The sequence below is a fragment of the Mauremys mutica genome, chromosome 20 (assembly GCF_020497125.1).
Source record: "Mauremys mutica isolate MM-2020 ecotype Southern chromosome 20, ASM2049712v1, whole genome shotgun sequence".
NCBI lineage: Eukaryota > Metazoa > Chordata > Testudines > Geoemydidae > Mauremys > Mauremys mutica.
In genome coordinates this window covers 23,825,821-23,846,777 of record NC_059091.1, presented here as the reverse complement: position 1 = coordinate 23,846,777, position 20,957 = coordinate 23,825,821, and the positions used below count along the sequence as shown (strand labels likewise).

The following is a 20,957-nucleotide window of genomic DNA, read 5'->3' as shown; positions in this document are numbered from 1 at the left end:
TCCCAGTGAGGCTGCGGGGGTTAAAGTCAAGTGAATTGAGATCCGATGGGGGGGCAGGTCTTTCTCATCTGGGGGAGGAATATCTCCCTCTTCTCTCTGCTCAATAGGCTGGGCATGAAATTAAAATCCCCCCCACCTTGGTTTGATGTCTGCCAAGTGTTGGCCTCATGCTTAAGGTCCTTAGTAGGGACTCAGGACACCTGGGTTCAATTCCTGACTTATGGCCTCACTCCATGACCTTGGCCAAGTGACTTCATTGCTGTGTGCCTCGGTTTCCCTTGTTTAGACTGTGAGCTTTTCTGGGTAGGGCTTGTTTCATTGTGTCCGGGCAGCGCCCAGCCCACCGGGGCCCTGTGAATGCACATCATTGCAGCTGAGGATTGTTACCAGTCAGCTGTAGCAGTGAGACTGGAACTCAGCTCCTGGCGCTGAAGGGGAATCACTGTGAGCGCTGCAGGGCCTATGACACATGGCTAAGCCAAACCAGCAGAGGACAGTGGCATTACCTGCGTTAGCCAGCTTGTTACAATATTAAGGGGTTCACCTCATTGGTCCCACATGGGGGGTGGTCTCTTAAGAGCCATAGTCCTGTATAGTCCAAGCAATTGCTCAGTTCAGGTCCCCTCCGATGCAGGTCCCAACCCCTCCCTTCATCTGTCAGGAGCACACAAGGCCTTTCCTACCCCTGCCAACTGAGCGCAACTCCCACCCCCCCAGCAGGGGGGGCTGCAGGGCCAATTCCCCCCACACGCCCTCCTCTGCGCTGCCCGCTCACCCCGTTGAGTCGAAGCGACCGAGGCAGGCGCAGGGCTGAAGTGTCTGGCGTGCCCAGGGTGCCAGGGAGACATGCTGAGCACAGAGACCTGCCCGGCTGTGCAGCCCCCGGTGCTCCGAGCGCACGGCGGGTGTTGCTGGAGGACTGCTGGGCACAGCAGCTCTGAGCCGGGGCCCTGGGCTGGGGAAGCAGAGCCCGCCCCGCCCTTGCGCGCTGCCGGGGAAGGTTGCAGCATCTCACGTATTTTGCAACTCGCCCAAAAGGAAGGATGTTCTTGCGGTTTTGGCGTAGCAGCCAGAAGGCCTGGAGCCCAGCTCCTCGCCCTGCCGCTCTCTGAGTCTGGGCAAGCTGCAGCCGCGCTCTCAGGTCTGGGTTCCAGGAGCAAGTCTGGGGAATTGGGCAGCAGGACTCCTGGGTTCCCAGCCCAGCTCTGGGGGGGGAAGTAGGAGCTAGTGGTTAAAGGAGGGGAGTGGGCAGCAGGACTCCTGGGTCCTACGCCTGTGTCCATGACTGCCATGCTGTGTGACCTTAGCCCAGTCACTCTGTGCCTCAGTTTCCCCATCTGTAAAGTGGGACTCAGGCTCCCTCCCTCCCAGGCAGTCGATGTGCGGTGCTGTAATAAGGCAGCTCCCGCGCTGTGGCAGGACCAATTTCCCTTGGTCCACTCTAAAGTGAACCCAGTCTCTCTTGCTGGCCAATCCAGTGGTCAGGAGAGCCCAGCTGGTCCAACCAGGCTCCCCAGGGTCCCAGTGAATCACAGTTTCCCAGTCCGCCCTGCAGGGACGTCACCTCCAGGTCACTTACCCCTGAGCCCCTCAGCACTCGGGTTCCAGGCTCTCGCTCGCCCCACCGGCTGACCCACAATGCAGCCCCCCAACAGCCCCCCAGCACTGGCTCTCCAGCTCTGCAGGCCGGCTGCTGCGGCGCTCCTGCGGTGAGCTTGGCGCTTGCTGAACGCCAGGCGGGAGGCAGCGGGTCACAGGTGCGCCTGCCCTGCCCAGACCCTTTGGGGTCCCGACAGGAAAGCCGCTGCTTTGCTTGTGGCAATGAGAGGCAGGGAGCCAAGGTTAAAAACATGTCTACAGGTAAAAAATACAGTACAGCGGCATGTTGTGGAGCTCCGGGCTACAGCAGGACCAGAGTCTGGGGAGAGGGCTGGCCTAGGGAGGAGGGAAACTAAGGTGGCCCTGATACCAGGGTGATGGGCTGCTGGTGATTAGATGGGCAGGGTCGGGGGTCTGTCAGATGCTGGGAGGAGGGTGGTGTCTAGTGGTTGGAGCAAGGGGTCTGGGAGTCAGGACTCCTGGGTTCTCTCCCCAGCTCCGGGAGAGGAGTAGTGTGTGTAGTGGTTAGAGCAGAGGGGGCTGGGAGTCCGGAGAGGCACTCGGTCTCCATGGGCCACTCAGTCTTTGGCCTGTCCGCTAAGGCAGCCTGCTGGGGTGGTTGTCTCGGAGGGACCCATTATACCAGCAAACAGTCCACCAATTCGCTCACTGCAGAGCCAGCACCACTGACAGGGGAAGGTCTCCGCGTCCCATTCCCTGCCCCCACCTGAGCTTGGAGCCGGCGCCCCTACAGGGGAAAGACCCCATGTCCCAGCCTTGGGCCCCTCGAGCCAGGCGGGCCCAGCTGGGTCTCCCGCAGCGCCTGGGGCAGTGCTGGGTGGGGGCTGGTGGTTCTCGCCCAGCCGCGTCCCTCAGGCCAGTCCCAGCACCTCCTCCAGGGTGGGCATGAAATGTTTCTCATAGCCAGAGGTGACCGGGGCTCGCTGTCCCCACGCCTCCTCCCGGGGGGGGCTGCTTGGCCCCAGCTCCTCTCGCCTGGGCTCGCTCCCGGGCCGGTCATCGCCGTGGGGCTGGGCCGGCACAGGAGACTCCAGCTGGGGCAGAGTTGAGTAGCCTTGGTTCACGTGGTCTGCTGGCTCCGCGATATCGAGCTCGGTGATGGGGGGCTCCTCTGCGTCCGGGTCCTGCACCAAAGGCCCCCTGTAGCTGTGGGGATCCTGGAGGAAACAGAGCATGAGAGCAGCCATCTCACTCCCTAGTGACAAGGAGCTCCCCGCCAAAGCTGGGCATGGAACCCAGGAGTCCTGACTCCCTGCCCCCCCCCCATTCTAACCACTAGCCCCCACTGCCCTCCCAGAGGTGGGGAGAGAACCCAGGAGTCCTGGCTCCCAGCCCCTCCTGCTCTAGCCACTAGCCCCCACTGCCCTCCCAGAACTGTGGATAGAACCCAGGTGTCCTGGCTCCCCGCCCCCCCTGCTCTAACCACTAGACACCACTGCCCTCCCAGAACTGTGGATAGAACCCAGGAGTCCTGGCTCCCCGCCCCCGCCTGCTCTAACCACTAGACCCCATTCCCCAACCCCTGATTGTCCAGGCCTGGCTCGTCCGATCTGCCTCCTTGGCCCCGCTGCATAGGACGAGGGTGGGTCACGCATCCTAGCCCGGGCCACCCATCTCACCCTGTCCATCTCGTACAGCGTAATCCTGCTATGGGTGGCATCCGGGACCTTCTCCCAGCACCAGCTGGGCAGCACCTTCTGGCACAGGTCCAGCAGCCTGTGGGCGCGAGAGAGAGGAAGGTTTTTTTTAACACCAGGGTGAAAGCTGGTGGGGGGGGGCAGCGATGTGATACAGCGACTGCCTGGCTGAGTGGGACCAGCCCCTGCGAGGTGTTACGCGAATCATGGCACGCCTTGATGTGCACACACGATAAATATGCAACGTCTCGTTTGCAAAAAGCGAGATCCAAGGAGTGCCTCGTTTGCGTAAATTAGACCCACCAGAGCTGCCGTCCCCCATCGCTCTGCCAGGCACCCCATTTCAACGTAGCCCCCCCGCCGTCTCACTAGCTCCCTCATTGCCCCACCCGCCCCAGACTGGGAGCTGGAAGAACAGCCTGGTGCGTGAAACGAGTTTGGTGGATCTCAGCCCACAGTTCTGTGGCTCTGGCTTGTTCGATCCCAGGGGCTCAGATACTACAGAAGAGAGGGGGGTTAAGGACCCCAGCCCCCCTTGGTGCTGGGCGTGTGTCCATCCACTGCTGGGGGGCAGAGGGGGTTGTGGGCAGTTGGGATTGAACCCAGAGCCACTGGAGGGCGTCTATAGCCAAGCCGGCTCCGGTAGCTAATGCTAGAGCAGGATTAGCCACCTTGCGCTGGCGTTTTCGGCTCTCTGGCAATTCCAAAAAAAACCCCCAAAACATTTTGATTTCGGGTGGAACCAAACCTGAGGTTTTTTTCAACAGTTTCAGCTAATGGCAAAGGCGAGACCCCCCCCCCCATTCTGGGTGGGAAACCATCATTCGGGGCGAATCGAACCCTTGCAATGGCCTTTCGTGCATCCCGGGAACGTTCCTGCGTTTGCCAAAACCGACGCGGAAGGACGTTTCCAACCCCAAAGCTGCTCGGAGCCGGGAAAAAATGGAAATATTTTGACATTTAATTTGGGTGGGTTTTTTTGCATTTGCGATGCGCAGCTTGGCAACCAGACCCAGATTTGCCCGACGTGCTGGCGCCGCTGGCTCTGCATTTTTCACCGGTTGCCTGGCTCTGTCTGCGTGCCCCAGCCACCACTGAGCGGGACAGAGCACGGCACGGTGTGGGCTCCCTCCAGCTTAAAAGCACCGTCCATGATGACCTAGCACCCTGCGTGGGGGCCCGCTCCCCTCCCTCACCGACTGCCTGGCATTCTTACTGCATGTGCAGGACAGCTCCCAGGACGCAGGCGACGAAAAGGAGGAATCCCACTGCCAGGAGGGAAGCCAGGACAGCCTCCCAGCGGGAATCTGCAGGGAGAGGGAGCAGGGTTGGGAGAAAGCCTGAGTGACTCTGTCCCTCAATCCTTACCTGCCCCCCAGCTGGGGGGAGAGCCCCACGCGGCCCAGAGGGGGCAGGGTCCACCCAGCCCTAACACGGCACCGCTCTGCAACAGGAGCTGAGCAACGCAGACCTCTGCCCTCTCCCAGCCACGTTACAGGGGCATAGGGTGAGAGGAAGGCCCAGCAGGAAAGGACAAGGCTACAGTAACCTCCTGGATCCTTTCCTCTGACAATCCCAAAAGGCAGCCACCTCTGGGGTGGAACATGACACACAGCACCAGTGCAGCTCTGCCAGTGCTGAGATGCAGCCACCTCTGGGGTGGAACACGACACATACACAGCTGTGCGGCTGGCACACAGCACCAGTGCATGGGGATTGCTCTGCCAGCACTGAGATGCAGCCACCTCTGGGGCGGAACACGACACATACACAGCTGTGCAGCTGGCACACAGCACCAGTGCATGGGGATTGCTCTGCCAGCACTGAGATGCAGCCACCTCTGGGGCGGAACATGACACACACACACAGCTGTGTGGCTGGCACACAGCACCAGTGCATGGGGATTGCTCTGCCAGCGCTGAGATGCAGCCACCTCTGGGGTGGGGCATGGCAGCTGTTTACACAGGGATCCCTAACCCGGCGCTGAGATACTCCTGCCTCTGGGGTGAGGCGCGGCAGGTGACAAAGAGCCACACAGCTTGCTGCACACGTGAGGTGAAGGAGAATCCCGCATCTGGTTGCAACTGCACGGGAGGCTGAACTGAAACCACCCGAGGTGGAGTTTGGCTGGGACACTGCAGCTGATCCCCTGAGTGTTGCTGACGAGCCCACATCCTGCAGCACAGCAGCACAGCACCCCCTCACCCCATGCCGGGCCAGCATGGAGTGTGTGGGGAAAGCACCCCGGTCCCTGCAAAGGGACTCCCATCCCAGCACCGACCCGCCGGACCCTGCTTATCCCTCACCTGGAGTGTGGAAGAGGTGGATGGAGCTGGCGTTTCCTTCCCCAGCCGAGGTGGAGCCCGTCATCCAGAGCTGGTAGGAGGTGCCGGGCTCCAGACCCGAGAGGTTGTAGCTTGTCTCTGTAGCAGCGACTGCACAGGGGATGAGAGACGCGTGAGCTGGGAGGCCTGAGGTCTCCGTGTTCCCATTGCCCCCAGCCCCGCAGGGGAAGGGACAGCTGCCCTTCCTATCTGAGGTGAATGCCCCTTCTCCACTCCCAAGACTTGGCTCGGCTCCTGTCTTCGCTAGCACCCCCTCTAGTGGCCAGCCTACATAGAGGATAAAAGTCTCACTACTGCTGCTGGCAGAGGGAGCGACCCCTTTAGCTCGGAGACCCCCAGGTCCAACTCCAGCTGCTGCCGCCCCTGACATATCAGCTCAGCTCCCACCAGGCCCACGCGGCTGGGGTGTTGCCTGTTCCCACAGCACCCCGGATCCATGGGGAGGGACCCCATCTCCACGGGGTGGCACTTACTGGGCTGGTAGGTCTGCGGGCTCCCCGTGGGCGTGGCGAGGTAGAGGGAGTAGTGAGTGATGTGCCCGTTGCGCTGCGCCAGGGGGATCGCCTCCCAGGAGATGACAGACGCCTCCTTGGAGACGCTATGATCCTGCAGGCCCTGGGGCCCTGCCGATGGCACTGGGGAGAGAGGAGAGGGGATGGGCTGTGAGTGACAGCCAGCGCTACCCAGCCCCCCTTCCTTAGCGCCCAACGTGTGCCAGTCAAGGTGGGACGGGGGCTACGCTCCTACCTCCTTCCTGGGTGTAGGCTCGGACAGGGGCCGACGCACCAAAGCCCCCGGGGTACAGCCCGTACACGCGGACCTGATACGGCACCCGGGGTCTGAAGTCACCTGGGGCGGGGGAGCGAAGGGAGACAGGGTCAGTTCCCAGGGGCAGCTGCCAGTCTGAGCGGTCGCTGGCTTAGGAGCACGAAGTAGAAATTCCCTGCCCTTCTCGGGCACCCCACAGCTCTGGCCTCCCCTCCCCGTCCTCGGTGCAGCAGGGTTCCGAGGCTCATCTTACAAAGGGGGAAACTGAGGCACACAGCAATTTTTGTGCATGGGCCCAGGATAGGGCCCAGGAGTTATGACTCCCAGCCCTCCCTCCTTTAACCACTAGACCCTACTCCCCCTTTCCAGAGCTGGGAATAGAACCCAGGAGCCTTGACTCCTGTCCTATCCCTACTTTAACCCACCAGACCCCACTCCCCTCCCACAGCCAGAGATAGAGCCCAGGACTCCTGACTCCCAGCCCCCCCCTGCTCTAACTACTAGACCCCACTCCCCTCCCACAGCCAGAGATAGAGCCCAGGACTCCTGACTCCCAACATCCCCCCGCTCTAACCACCAGACCCCACTCCCCTCCCACAGCCAGAGATAGAGCCCAGGACTCCTGACTCCCAGCCCCCCCCACTCTAACCACTAGACCCCACTCCCCTCCCACAGCCAGAGATAGAGCCCAGGACGCCTGACTCCCAATAGCCCCCTGCTCTAACCACTAGACCCCACTCCCCTCCCACAGCCAGAGATAGAACCCAGGAGTCCTGACTCCCAGCCCCCCCTGCTCTAACCACTAGACCCCACTCCCCTCCCACAGCCAGAGATAGAGCCCAGGACTCCTGACTCCCAACCCCCCCCCCCCGCTCTAACCACTAGCCCTCACTCACACGTGCAAAGGGCCTGGCGGTTGCTCAGGCTCTGCGTTTTCCCAGCAGAGTGTCAGGCGTGGGGCAGGGCGAAGCAGCCCCCTGGCCCCATGCTGTGGCATGCAGGGGCCTCTGTAGCCAGGCTCCCCCCGTACCTGTCAGCAGGGCACTGTGGGTGCCAGCCGGCCTGCGCACCCAGTCCAGGGATGCCGCCTTTGAGCTGCTGCACTCCTCGGCCCACTCCACCAGGTACTCCGTGGGCTCCCCTTCCAGAGGGTCCGTGCTGGGCTCCCAGGTAACGCGGAGACCCTGCCCGTGCACGGCTGCAACCTGGAGCCCTGCCGGCGCAGGCAGATCTGGGGGAAGGCACAGGATCCATCACTGGGCGAGGGCCGTCGTGCTCCGGGTCGTCCCTGCGCCAGGTTAGGGATGCTGCAGGAATGGGATTCGGGGCCTTGCTCCTCTAAGGGACCAGCCCTGATTCAGCCCAGGGTGGGGGGACTGGCTGGCTCCGGGGGTGGGGGCAGGAAATGGGGCACAGGGGGGCTGTGGCGAAGTGGGACTGTGCTTAATGTTTCCTCTGAATACTGCGGGGGGGGGGGGGGCTCAGTTTCTGGCCGACCCTCTGTGTCCTGGCAACTAATGTCCCGGGCCCTTCCCCCCTGCAAGGGGCTGCTAAAGGTGGGGGTGAACAAAGAGATCAGGTGGCCTCCTGGCCCAGGAAAGAGACACAGCCCAGAGAGGAGGGGCTGGAGGGGGTTTCAGTTTGGGGCTGGCTGGGGACGAGGAGTGAAGGCAGACGGAGGGGTCTGGCTCGCTGCCCCCCAGGATGGACCCGGCCGAGGGGTCCCATTCTCTGTACCTACAAGCTCTGTTTTAGACCCGTCCCTGTCATCTAATAAACCTCTGTGTTACTGGCTGGCTGAGAGTCACGTCTGACTGCGCAGTGGGGGGGCAGGACCCTGTGGCCCCCCCAGGGCCCCGCCTGGGCGGACTCGCTGGGGGAAGCGCACGGAGGGGCAGAGGATGCTGAATGCTGCAAGGAGAGACCCAGGAGGTGAAGCCGTGGGAGCTTCTTGCCCTGGGGACAGGCTGCTCCGAGGGAGAGGAGGCTCCCCAGAGTCCTGCCTGGCTTGGTGGGGAGCAGTTCCAGAGCAGCGCCCGGGGACTCCGTGCCAGGGGCCCCAGCTCCCATCTGACCCTGCGGCAGGGGACAGTCTGGCTCAGTGGGCAGGGAATGGGCCACGGGTCCCGATGCGGCCGGCTGGCCCAGGCCCCCGCGCGGCCGTACCCTGCCGCTCCAAGCTGAGGTTGGCAGGCTGCGTCCGCCCGACGGGGTTGTTTGCCGAGATCCAGACGCGGCTGGTTCCGGAGGGGAGGCTCACGCTGCAGCAGGGGGACTCCAGGCTGGCGGGGCTCTCGCTGCCGTTCCGGAAAGCCAGGCTGTAGCTGCGAATGACTCCCCTGGCCGCTTTAGAATGGAGCGGCTGGTCGGGAATCCAGCAAAGGGTTAATGCAAACGGATGAGTATCCCATCCCCCACCCCGCCCTCCAGATGGGGCCACCCCGTGTGCTTGCCATCGCTAGGCCCCCAAGTGCCTGGGAATAACCTGGGCCACCCCTAGCGTGACCAGACAGCAAATGTGAAAAATCGGGACAGGCGGGGGGGGGAGGGGTAATAGGAGCCTATATAAGAAAAAGACCCCAAAAATCGGGACTGTCCCTATAAAATCGGGACATCTGGTCACCCTAGCCACCCCTGCAATGCAGCCACCTCTGGGGTGGAACGTGGCCACTGCTTAGCAGCTGCATGGACACACGGTTCATCGGTTTAGGACAGGAAGTGGAGGCTACGGGCGTGTCCGGGAGGGAAAGCCAATCAGAATTTGGCCAGGGCACCAGGGTGCACGCCCCTAGTCATGTGACAGTGGAGCTTATCCAATCGGCTGGGACCTCCGGCACCAACCCCTTTGTTTCCTGCCTGCAGTGAGCTAAGCACAGGGGCCTGCAGTGATGGGCCCGGGCAGGTCTCACCTTCCACAGCAGCAGCAGGCTGGGCTCTCCGGACTCAGGGGGGCTGGTCACTCGCCACACGTCCACCAGGCCCAGCGGGGCTAAGGGCAACAGAGAAGAAACTGGGGTCCCTCCAGGGCAGGGGGGCTGTACAGGGCACGACAGGAGCTCTCCGGAGCCAGGAAAGCACTGGGACCCTTTCCCAAGAGGGGTGTTCCCCTGACTGCCCGGGGCAGGACAGGCCTCTGCATTTAGCATTGTCGGGAGACCTTTTCCAGGGCTGGGAATGGAACCCCGGAGTCCTGACTCCCAGCCCCCTGCTCCAGCCACTGGACCCCCCTCCCGCCCCAGGGCTGGGAACGGAACCCCGGAGTCCTGACTCCCAGCCCCCTGCTCCAGCCACTGGACCCCCCTCCCGCCCCAGGGCTGGGGACGGAACCCCGGAGTCCTGACTCCCAGCCCCCTGCTCCAGCCACTGGACCCCCCCTCCCGCCCCAGGGCTGGGCACGGAACCCCGGAGTCCTGACTCCCAGCCCCCTGCTCCAGCCACTGGACCCCCCCCCTCACGCCCCAGAGCTGGGAACGGAACCCCGGAGTCCTGACTCCCAGCCCCCTGCTCCAGCCACTGGACCCCCCTCCCGCCCCAGGGCTGGGAAAGGAACCCCGGAGTCCTGACTCCCAGCCCCCTGCTCCAGCCACTGGACCCCCCTCCCGCCCCAGGGCTGGGCACGGAACCCCGGAGTCCTGACTCCCAGCCCCCTGCTCCAGCCACTGGACCCCCCTCACACCCCAGGGCTGGGAACGGAACCCCGGAGTCCTGACTCCCAGCCCCCTGCTCCAGCCACTGGACCCCCCTCACGCCCCAGGGCTGGGGACGGAACCCCGGAGTCCTGACTCCCAGCCCCCTGCTCCAGCCACTGGACCCCCCTCACGCCCCAGGGCTGGGAACGGAACCCCGGAGTCCTGACTCCCAGCCCCCTGCTCCAGCCACTGGACCCCCCTCCCGCCCCAGGGCTGGGGACGGAACCCCGGAGTCCTGACTGACTACACCGCATGTGACCCTCCTCCGCAGGGCAGGCGTTTCGCTCCGGCGAGCTCAGGCCCATGCGTACCAGCCTCGGGGGTCTGGAAGGTCTGGGACGGGCTCCATTCGCTCCAGAAGCCCTTCCGGTCCTCGGGGATACAGCGAGCCTGCACCTCATAGGCCGTGAAAGGCTCCAGGCTGGAGAACTCGTAGCTGTTGGGCTCAACATCCTCCTCATGAACCTGGCAGGGAGAACGGCACACAGAGAGATGGGCCCAGCTCGCAGGGGAGAGGGGTCCAGTGGTCAGAGCAGAGGGGCTGGGAGTCAGGACTCCTGGGTTCTGTCCCCAGCTCTGGGAGGGGAGCGGGATCTAATGCTCCCCTGAGCTGTTCAGCCCAGCTGATTAAGACGCAGTGGCTGACATGGTGACCTCTGGCCTGTAGGCCGGCTCCGCCCTCGCCAGCGAGACTCCGATGCAGCAGGAATTCTGCAGCCGCCAGGGCATCCCAGTTTAAGGGGTAGATGGGCCTGAGCGTAACTGGGAATCAGCACCTGTCGCTCTACAGCTGCCCCCAGTCAGCAGAAGATGTAACAGGCCCTGCTATGTTCTGAGCAGGATTTGAACCCAGGACTCTGTAGCACCAGAATGCAGCCTTCCATTACTTGAGCTGAAGGAGGAGCTCTGTTATCTAGCAGCAGTAGTAGGCTGCTATTCCAGAGGAAGCCCTGTCTCTCAAACCCCCTCTCCCCCCCCCACATTTTGCAATCCTGCCACGCAGACTCACCCTGGTCCAGTTGGGGGTCCCAGACACCCGGTAGCGAAGTTGGCAGGCCAGATCCAGGGAGAAATGCTGAGGCCAGTGGGGGTTTGTCCAGGTCACCGTGACCTCAGGGGTCACGTCCACTAGGCTCAGTACGGGGGGATCTGGCTTCACTGGAACCAACACAGTGGATAAAGGGAAAGTAGGACCCAAAAGCCCTGCCTCCCAGGCCTAACCACTGGGACACACTCCCCTCCTGCAATTGGGCTAGAACCCAGCCGTCCTGGTTCCCAGCCCCACCTGCTCTAACCACTAGACCCCACTCCCTTCCCACAACTGGGACTAGAACCCAGGACTCCTGGTTCCCAGCCCCACCTGCTCTAACCACTAGACCCCCCTCCCTTCCCACAACTGGGACTAGAACCCAGGACTCCTGGTTCCCAGCCTCACACACACTGTCAGTGAAACAGCTGGTCGAGGTCTAGAGGATCTGAAATGGAAACCATCTAGATGAAATCAAAACAAATTCCTAATGGGGCCCAACAGCCTCCACCCCACCCCCCCGCATGTCCCAATCCCCCCACCCCCACCTAGGGGCCGGGGAGGAGCTGGGCTGCTTGTGGGTTACCTATCTCGTGTGGGGTCAGAGTTAGCCTTGGTGTGACCCGGGTCCCGTCACCAGCCTCCACCCACACGGCATAGTTCTCATTGTGCGTCAGGCTGCTTCTTCCAATCACCACCCAGCTCTGTCCGGCGGGGGCCTGGGAACGCCGCGTCTGGTTGCGTTTGCTGGCAGATGAACCCAGGGAACAAACCGATGAGTCGGCACATACGCCAGGGCTGAGCTAGGATGGCAGCCCAGGAGTCCTGGTTCCTGGATCTCCCACTGCTCTAATCTGGAGACCCCCCACCCCTCCCTGGGCTGGGAATAGAACCCAGGAGTCCTGGCTCCCAGCTCATGCTCTAGCCACTGCACCCCACTCCCCTCCCCTCCCCGAGCTGGGGGGTAAAGCTGAGGAGCTGTTCTGGGCACCTGAGGCTGGCTGAGCAGTGGGGGCGGGTCCTGGGCTCCCTCCCCCCGGCAGGGGTTATACTCACAACTTCAGGCTCTGGTAGTGGAGGGTGTAGGTGGTGTTAGCCTCAGGGCCGGTCCACGTGCAATTCATGCCCCCGCTGGGGCCCATCTGGTAACACTCCAGCCCCGTGGGTTCCTCTGGGTCACCTGCACCCAAGCACACGTCAACCTGCAGCTGTCGGGGGACTGGACGCTTCCATCCAGCCTGAGCGGGACTGGCCCCAGGGCCTAACTGCTGGGTCACACCCAGCAACTGCCTCCTAGACCCTTCTCCTACCCTGCCCAGAGCTGGGAACGGAACCCAGGAGTCCTGACTCCCAGTGTCCGTCCCCCCCATCCCCCCACCAGCTCCCGCTCTCCCCCAAGAGCCGGGATCGGAACCCAGGAGTCCTGACTCCCAGTGCCCCCCCCCATCTACCCACTAGCTCCCGCTCTCCCCCTAGAGCTGGGAATAGAACCCAGGAGTCCTGGCTCCCAGTGCCCCCCATCTAACCACCAGCTCCCGCTCCCACCCCAGAGCCAGGAATGGAACCCAGGAGTCCTGATTCCCAGTGCCCCCCATCTAACCACTAGCTCCCGCTCTCCCCTAGAGCCGGGAACGGAACCCAGGAGTCCTGGCTCCCAGTGCCCCCCTGTCTACCCACTAGCTCCCGCTCTTCCCCAGAGCTGGGAATGGAACCCAGGAGTCCTGATTCCCAGTGCCCCCCATCTACCCACTAGCTCCCACTCCCCCCAGAGCTGGGAATAGAACCCAGGAGTCCTGATTCCCAGTGCCCCCCATCTAACCACCAGCTCCCGCTCCCACCCCAGAGCCAGGAATGGAACCCAGGAGTCCTGACTCCCAGTGCCCCCCATCTAACCACCAGCTCCCGCTCTCCCCCACAGAGCCAGGAATAGAACCCCGGAGTCCTGACTGCCAGTGCCCCCCATCTAACCACTAGCTCCCGCTCTCCCCCAGAGCCGGGAACGGAACCCAGGAGTCCTGGCTCCCAGTGCCCCCCTGTCTACCCACTAGCTCCCGCTCTTCCCCAGAGCTGGGAATGGAACCCAGGAGTCCTGACTCCCAGTGCCCCCCATCTAACCACTAGCTCCTGCTCTCCCCCAGAGCCGGGAACGGAACCCAGGAGTCCTGGCTCCCAGTGCCCCCCTGTCTACCCACTAGCTCCCGCTCTTCCCCAGAGCTGGGAATGGAACCCAAGAGTCCTGATTCCCAGTGCCCCCCATATACCCACTAGCTCCCACTCCCCCCCAGAGCTGGGAATAGAACCCAGGAGTCCTGGCTCCCAGTGCCCCTCATCTAACCACCAGCTCCCGCTCCCACCCCAGAGCCAGGAATGGAACCCAGGAGTCCTGACTCCCAGTGCCCCCCATCTAACCACCAGCTCCCGCTCTCCCCCACAGAGCCAGGAATAGAACCCAGGAGTCCTGACTGCCAGTGCCCCCTGTCTACCCACTAGCTCCCGCTCTCCCCCTAGAGCTGGGAATAGAACCCCGGAGTCCTGACTCCCAGTGCCCCCCCCCATCTACCCACTAGCTCCCGCTCTCCCCCTAGAGCTGGGAATAGAACCCCGGAGTCCTGACTCCCAGTGCCCCCTGTCTACCCACTAGCTCCCGCTCTCCCCCTAGAGCTGGGAATAGAACCCCGGAGTCCTGACTCCCAGTGCCCCCCTGTCTACCCACTAGCTCCCGCTCTCCCCCTAGAGCTGGGAATAGAACCCCGGAGTCCTGACTCCCAGTGCCCCCCATCTAACCACTAGCTCCCGCTCTCCCCCAGAGCCGGGAACGGAACCCAGGAGTCCTGGCTCCCAGTGCCCCCCTCTCTACCCACTAGCTCCCGCTCTTCCCCAGAGCTGGGAATGGAACCCAGGAGTCCTGATTCCCAGTGCCCCCCATCTACCCACTAGCTCCCGCTCTTCCTCAGAGCCGGGAATAGAACCCAGGAGTCCTGGCTCCCAGTGCCCCCCATCTAACCACCAGCACCCGCTCCCACCGCAAAGCGAGGAATGGAACCCAGGAGTCCTGACTCCCAGTGCCCCCCATCTAACCACCAGCTCCCGCTCTCCCCCACAGAGCCAGGAATAGAACCCAGGAGTCCTGACTGCCAGTGCCCCCTGTCTACCCACTAGCTCCCGCTCTCCCCCTAGAGCTGGGAATAGAACCCCGGAGTCCTGACTCCCAGTGCCCCCCATCTAACCACTAGCTCCCGCTCTCCCCCAGAGCCGGGAACGGAACCCAGGAGTCCTGGCTCCCAGTGCCCCCCTGTCTACCCACTAGCTCCCGCTCTTCCCCAGAGCTGGGAATGGAACCCAGGAGTCCTGGCTCCCAGTGCCCCCTCTTTAACCACTAGCTCCCGCTCTTCCCCAGAGCCAGGAATGGAACCCAGGAGTCCTGACTCCCAGTGCCCCCCATCTAACCACCAGCTCCCGCTCTCCCCCACAGAGCCAGGAATAGAACCCAGGAGTCCTGACTGCCAGTGCCCCCTGTCTAACCACTAGCTCCCGCTCTCCCGCAGAGGTGGGAATAGAACCCAGGAGTCCTGATTCCCAGTGCCCCCCATCTACCCACTAGCTCCCGCTCTCCCCCAGAGCCGGGAATGGAACCCAGGAGTCCTGACTGCCAGTGCCCCCTCTTTAACCACTAGCTCCCACTCCCCCCCAGAGCTGGGAATGGAACCCAGGAGTCCTGAGCCCCAGTGCCCCCCTGTCTAACCACTAGCTCCCGCTCTTCCCCAGAGCTGGGAATGGAACCCAGGAGTCCTGATTCCCAATGCCCCCCATCTAACCACCAGCTCCTGCTCCCACCCCAGAGCTGGGAATGGAACCCAGGAGTCCTGGCTCCCAGTGCCCCCTCTTTAACCACTAGCTCCCGCTCCCCCTCAGAGCTGGGAATGGAACCCAGGAGTCCTGAGCCCCTCTCCTGAGCACCGACTTGCAGACGGCTGGGCTGTCACTCGTCTCCGTTAAGATGCCCCATCCCCTGCCGTAACCCAGCTCAGCTCTTCCTGCTGAGCGCAGCAGGCCCAGGGCTCTGTCCCCCTCTCGTGGGGAGGGGGGCCAGGGCGGGGGCGTTTCCGGAGCCTTCCTCTGTCTGTCTGCAGCAGCTGCATCTCCGGCCCGCCCGTGATGGCAGGAGCAGAAGCCTCTGTCATTGTCCTCCCCACCACATGGGTGTCACCCAGTCAAACGGTTATAAACCACAGGGCGCCAGTGATCCGCTGTGGTGTGGCCAGGGGGAGGGAGAGGCTGTCTGCCCGTGGGGGTAACCTAGATCCTCTTTCACTGGCTTGCCAGCCGCTCCCGCTGAGCAGAGCCGGGCCTGCTGGATGGGAAAGTCAGGGAGCAGCAGGGGGTGGGCCAGGGGGGCTCTCTCCCTCTGACAGTGCTGACCCCGGTGCGGTGCATGGGGTCCTGTGCTGCAGAGAGCAGGGGGGGGGGCTCACTCCCTTCAGTCAATGCTGAGCCCAATGTGGGGGTCTGTGCTGCCGGGAGCAGGGGCGGGGCTGTTGCAGCCTGGTGGGTACGGGACCTGGGACTGAGCCTCAGGCAGAGCAGGGGTCTGATCCTGACAGCCCCCGGACTGGCTTTCCATCCATGCGTGGCAAGAGACTCTTTAGGAGTCACTCCTGATTTACCCCAGTGTAGACGAAATCAGAACCAGGACCTGGGTGTGCTGGGACATTGAAATTGAGCTCTCACCTTCCTGAAACCCAAAGGTCTCCAGTGCCAGCAGCAGGAGCCACGCTCTCCTCCATCTCTTCCTCATGGCGCCAGCCCCGCATGGGGAGCACAGGGAGCTGGTCAGCAACCTGGCGAGCAAGGAGCAAGGGCGTCACTACCTTAGCGCAGCAGATCTGGCCCCCTCTGGTTTTGCCGGGGGTCTCCTGGGAGCTCTCTCTGCCTTTCATTGACAGGGTCCCCATCTGTGAAAGAGGGCTGGCGATCCTGTGCTTCGAGAGCTCCTGAGTCATAGAGCCCAAGGCCGGAAGGGACCATTGTGGTCATCTGGTCTGGCTAACAGAGGCCAGAGAACATCCCCCATAGTAACTCCCAGAGCAGAGCCTTTAGAAACACATCCAGTCCCGACGGAAAACTTGCCAGACGTGGAGAAGCCACCACGACCCTGGGTAAGTTGTTCTAGTGATCAACCCCCCTCGCTGTTAAAAAATGACAACGCCTTCCTGCCAGTCTGAATCTGTCTAGCTCCAGCTTCTGGCCATTGGCTCTTGTTAGACCTTGGGCTGCTAGATAGACGAGCCAAGAGCTAATCCCAGCTGGACTCCACTGGAAACAGACCAGCTCGATGCTCATTCCTCACTTACCTTTGAGAACTGTCACGTAACCCGGTTTTCATCCATTTAACGTGGGCCATGTTAATTAGGATGAAAAGCACCAGATAAGAGCTAGGGAGTCATTACTGATTGTTATTGTTTAATTGACTAACCTAATTGCCTTCTATGAGGAGATAACTGGGTCTATGGATGAGGGGAAAGCAGTGACCGTGTTATTCCTTGACTCTAGCAAAGCTTTTGATACGGTCTCCCCCAGTATTCTTGCCGGCAAGTTAAAGAAATATGGGCTGGGTGAATGGACTAAGAGGTGGATAGAAAGCTGGCTAGATCGTCGGGCTCAACGGGCAGTGATCAATGGCTCCATGTCTAGTTGGCAGCCGGTTTCAAGTGGAGTGCCCCAAGGGTCAGTCCTGGGGCTGGTTTTGTTCAATATTTTAATTAATGATCTGGAGGATGGCGTGGGCTGCACCCTCAGCAAGTCTTCAGATGACACTAAACTGGGAGGCGTGGTAGATACGCTGGAGGGTAGGGGCAGGATACAGGGGGACCTAGACAAATTAGAGGATTGGGCCAAAAGAAACCTGATGCGGTTCAACAAGGACAAGTGCAGAGTCCTGCACTTAGGACGGAAGAATCCCATGCACTGCTACAGACTAGGGACCGAGTGGCCAAGCAGCAGTTCTGCAGAAAAGGACCTGGGGGTTACAGTGGACGAGAAGCTGGATATGAGTCAGCAGTGGGCCCTTGTTGCCAAAAGGCTAACGGCATTTTGGGCTGTATAAGTAGGGGCATTGCCAGCAGATTGAGGGACGTGATCATTCCCCTTTATTCGGCATCGGTGAGGCCTCATCTGGAGCACTGTGTCCAGTTTTGGGCCCCACACTACAAGAAGGATGTGGAAAAATTGCAAAGAGTCCAGCGGAGGGCAACAAAAATGATGAGGGGGCTGGAGCACATGACTTACGAGGAGAGGCTGAGGGAACTGGGATTGTTTAGTCTGCAGAAGAGAAGAATGAGGAGGGATTTGATAGCTGCTTTCAACTACCTGAAGGGGGTTCCAAAGAGGATGGAGCTCGGCTGTTCTTAGTGGTGGCAGATGACAGAACAAGGAGCAATGGTCTCAAGTTGCAGTGGGGGAGGTTCAGGTTGGATATTAGGAAAGACTTTTTCACTAGGAAGGTGGTGAAGCACTGGAATGGGTTCCCTAGGGAGGTGGTGGAATCTCCTTCCTTAGAGGTTTTTAAGGTCAGGCTTGACAAAGCCCTGGCTGGGATGATTTAGTTGGGGGTTGGTCCTGCTTTGAGCAGAGGGTTGGACTAGATACCTCCTGAGGTCCCTTCCAACCCTGAGATTCTATGATTCTATGAATTGCAGGGTTTAACCCACATAGTTTTGCTCCTAACTGCTCCTCGGGCATTTGAGTTAAATAGGCACTAATGAAATAAACAAATCAGTATCCACAAAAACAACAAGAAGTCCGGTGGCACCTTAAAGTTAGTCTTTAAGGTGCCACCGGACTCCTTGTTGTTTTAAAACAAATCAGTGTTTTCCCCTCTCGGTTCATCAGCATCTCTGGGGGCACAGGCTCCCTGGTCATCCATAAAGTCTTATCGTGGGGAAGGAAATACCAGAGAAGACAAAAGGTCCTAAAACTGCCACCAACAACTAAAGGAAATGAATAAAAATCAAGGCCACCAACAACCAAAGGAACTGCCACAAACTAGACCCCAGGCAGAGATTTGACCCCACAGAAAGGGGAAGGGCTGGAGGCACCATGAAACCCGCTCGGGCCATGCTATTGCCGTGGGTTTAACGTGGGAGGTGCCCAGAATCCACGGTGATGGGTGGCAGGCTGAAGCTCTAACACAGAGGTGAGATCTAAATGTCGAAAGCTAAAAAAATAGTAAATAAAAGTGCAGAACAAAACATAAAAAACCAACAAGAAATGGGGGAGTCTGACGGGAAACCAGTGACGTGGTGACGAAATGGAGCTCCAGCTGCACTTCTTCATGGCCTCAGTTCGCTCGCATGCACAGACAGCACATAGGAAAGGCCGGACTGGATCAGCACCCAGGTCCATCTATCCGGAGCCTACCCCAACAGTGCCTGGCACCTGCTGTTCCAGAACCCCGCAGGGAGGGGATCTCCGGCCCATAGGAAAGGTCCTTCCTGACCCCTAATGGGCTCCAGCCCTGAAGCTGGAAGGTTGTAACTTTCTTGGGCACAATGCCCATTGGCTCCCCTAGGGCCAGGATTTCCCCCTTGGATGCTCTCCTTACCCGCAGAAATGTCCCAGCCGGTGGCTTGGAATCCTGCTCAGCGTTTGGAGCAATCCGGTCTCGGAGCAAAAACTAACCTTGACTTCAGTTGTCATGGTCTTTATTACCCTGGTTTCCAGCCCCCGCCCCCCCAGATCTAACCACTAGATCCCACTCCCCTCCTTGAGCCAGGGGTAAAATGCAGAAATTCTGCACCTCAAACCACTAAAATGCAGAAATGCTGCGCCTCAAACCACTAATGCCAGCTCCCCTCCCAGATCTGGGAATAGGACCAGACACCTGACTTCCAGCCCTCCCTGCTTGCTCTAACCACCAGATCCTACTCCCCCCCGGATCCAGGGATAGAACCCAGTAATTCTAACTCCAGCTCCCCTCCCAGAGCTGGGCATGGAAACCAGGAGACCTGATTTACAGCTTCCCCCGCTCTAACCACTGGTCCTAACGCCCCCTCCCAGAGCTGGGCATGGAAACCAGGAATCCTGATTCCGAGCAGTCCCACCCCCAACGACTAGACACCACTTCCCTTCTCATGCCAGGGGTAAAACCCCTAGCATCTTGGCTCCCAGCCACCGCTCCTCGAACCACGAGCCCAACTCCCCTCCCGGAGCTGGGAATTTAATCCAGGAGTCCTGATTCTTGGACTCAGTAGAGCTGGTGTCAAGCAGCTCTTTGTGCTTCTTCTCCCCTGCTGACCTCCTCTCCACACACTCCATAGCACGAACCAAACAAATGGACACCCAGAGAGAGCTTTCGCGGACCACCCTTTGAGACTCCCCTTCCATTGCAGCCCTCCCTGCCCGGGGGATGGGGGAGGAAATGCAGAGCCCCCCCCCATACACATCTGGATCTGGGAACAGCTGGGCCCCATCACCTTAACCCAATACCCCCCGCTCCATCCCCATCCTTACCCCTCAGCCAACATTGTCCCACAATCCCCTCCACAAGGTACTTTGCAACCCCAGTCACATACTTGGCTTAAAGTTGGAGTCTGCGGCCGAGTTTCAGTGGAAAAAGGAACCGAGAAACTGATGGGAAAGGAAGCGGTGGCAAAATCAGACCACATGCCAGGGGCTCACACGGTCCCTGCTGCCTGTTTCTGGGGCCCGGTGGCCGCCCAGCCCTCGCCATCCATTGGGGAGCGGGAATGTGGACAAAGCCGCCGGCAGCAAGTGAACAGGAAAGAGCCTGTGCTGAAGCAGGAAGCGCTCGGCTGTACACTCGCTGAGCAAGCTGTACAGGACACACACACACACACACTGCCCTGAAACCAGCTGCCGAGACACCGGAACAAGCCCCCAGTCAGAGTTTCCGAAAGTTTGCAGCATCGCCTGGGTGGCTCTTTGGGGCGCACGTCCCCCAGAGCTAGCGCCGGAAGGCAGGTGGGCGGTTTGTTTAGTGTCTTTGCTAAACAAGGGGCGCAGGCAAGGAGGAGAGGCCAATGACCACCCACCGCACAGCAGAGCTGAGGATTCCTCAGTCTGTTGCTTTAACCACGTGCCGATCAGAGCTAAGACGAGAACCCAGAAATCCTGATTTCCGGTCACCCCAGGGGTGTCGTCGAGAGTAAATGAGAGTAAAGGCAGAGCTGACCCACTATGGATCTGGGGCTCAGGGAGTTTAGTTTAACAACTTCTTTTTTTTTTTTACCACTAGACCATCGAGTCAACCCTGCTCTAACCACTAGACATCACTCCCCTCCCAACAATAGGCATAAAACCCAGGAGTCCTGTTTTCCAGTTCCCTGCTGCTGCTCTAACCACTAGTTCACATTCCCCTCTCGCAGCCAGGAACAGAGTCCACGAGTCCCACTTCCCATCCCCTCTTAATCCAACCACTAGAGCACACTCCTCTCCCAGCACCGGAGACAAAACCCAGGCGTCCGGACCCATGAGCCCCCTGCTCTAAGCACTAGCCCAGGGGTGGCCAACCTGCGGCTCCGGAGCCACCTGCGGCTCTTCAGAGGTTAATATGCGGCCCCTTGTACAGGCACCGACTGTACAGGCACCAGCCTGGGGCTGGAGCTACAGGCGCCAACTTTCCAGTGGGTCGGGGGGTGCTCACTGCTCAGCCCCTGGCTCTGCCACCGGCCCTGCCCCCACTCCACCCCTTCTCACCCCCCTCCCCTGAGCCTGCCCTGCCCTCGCTCCTCCCCCCAGAGCCTCCTGCACCCCATGAAACAGCTGATCGGGAGGTGCGGGGAAGGAGGGGGAGGCGCTGATCGGCAGGGCTGCCGGTGGGCCGGAGGTGCTGCGAGTGGGGAGCTGATGGGGG

At 61.0% G+C, this 20,957-nt stretch overlaps 1 protein-coding gene across 1 annotated transcript; it reads right to left on the bottom strand.

Annotated features, from left to right (window-relative positions):
* Window positions 1-1,732: 1,732 nt before the first annotated feature.
* On the bottom strand, window positions 1,733-19,962 carry IL27RA (interleukin 27 receptor subunit alpha). Its single transcript, XM_044994453.1, has 15 exons — window positions 19,657-19,962; window positions 15,815-15,924; window positions 12,143-12,266; window positions 11,673-11,833; window positions 11,069-11,217; window positions 10,371-10,524; window positions 9,280-9,359; window positions 8,537-8,732; window positions 7,401-7,601; window positions 6,350-6,451; window positions 6,076-6,237; window positions 5,564-5,692; window positions 4,474-4,564; window positions 3,240-3,336; window positions 1,733-2,777 (listed from the first exon to the last, which is right to left on the bottom strand). The coding sequence occupies exons 2-15, from the start codon at window positions 15,879-15,881 to the stop codon at window positions 2,472-2,474; spliced, it is 2,019 nt and encodes a 672-aa protein (XP_044850388.1). The 5' UTR covers window positions 15,882-15,924; window positions 19,657-19,962; the 3' UTR covers window positions 1,733-2,471.
* Between the last annotated feature and the right edge of the window lie 995 nt (window positions 19,963-20,957).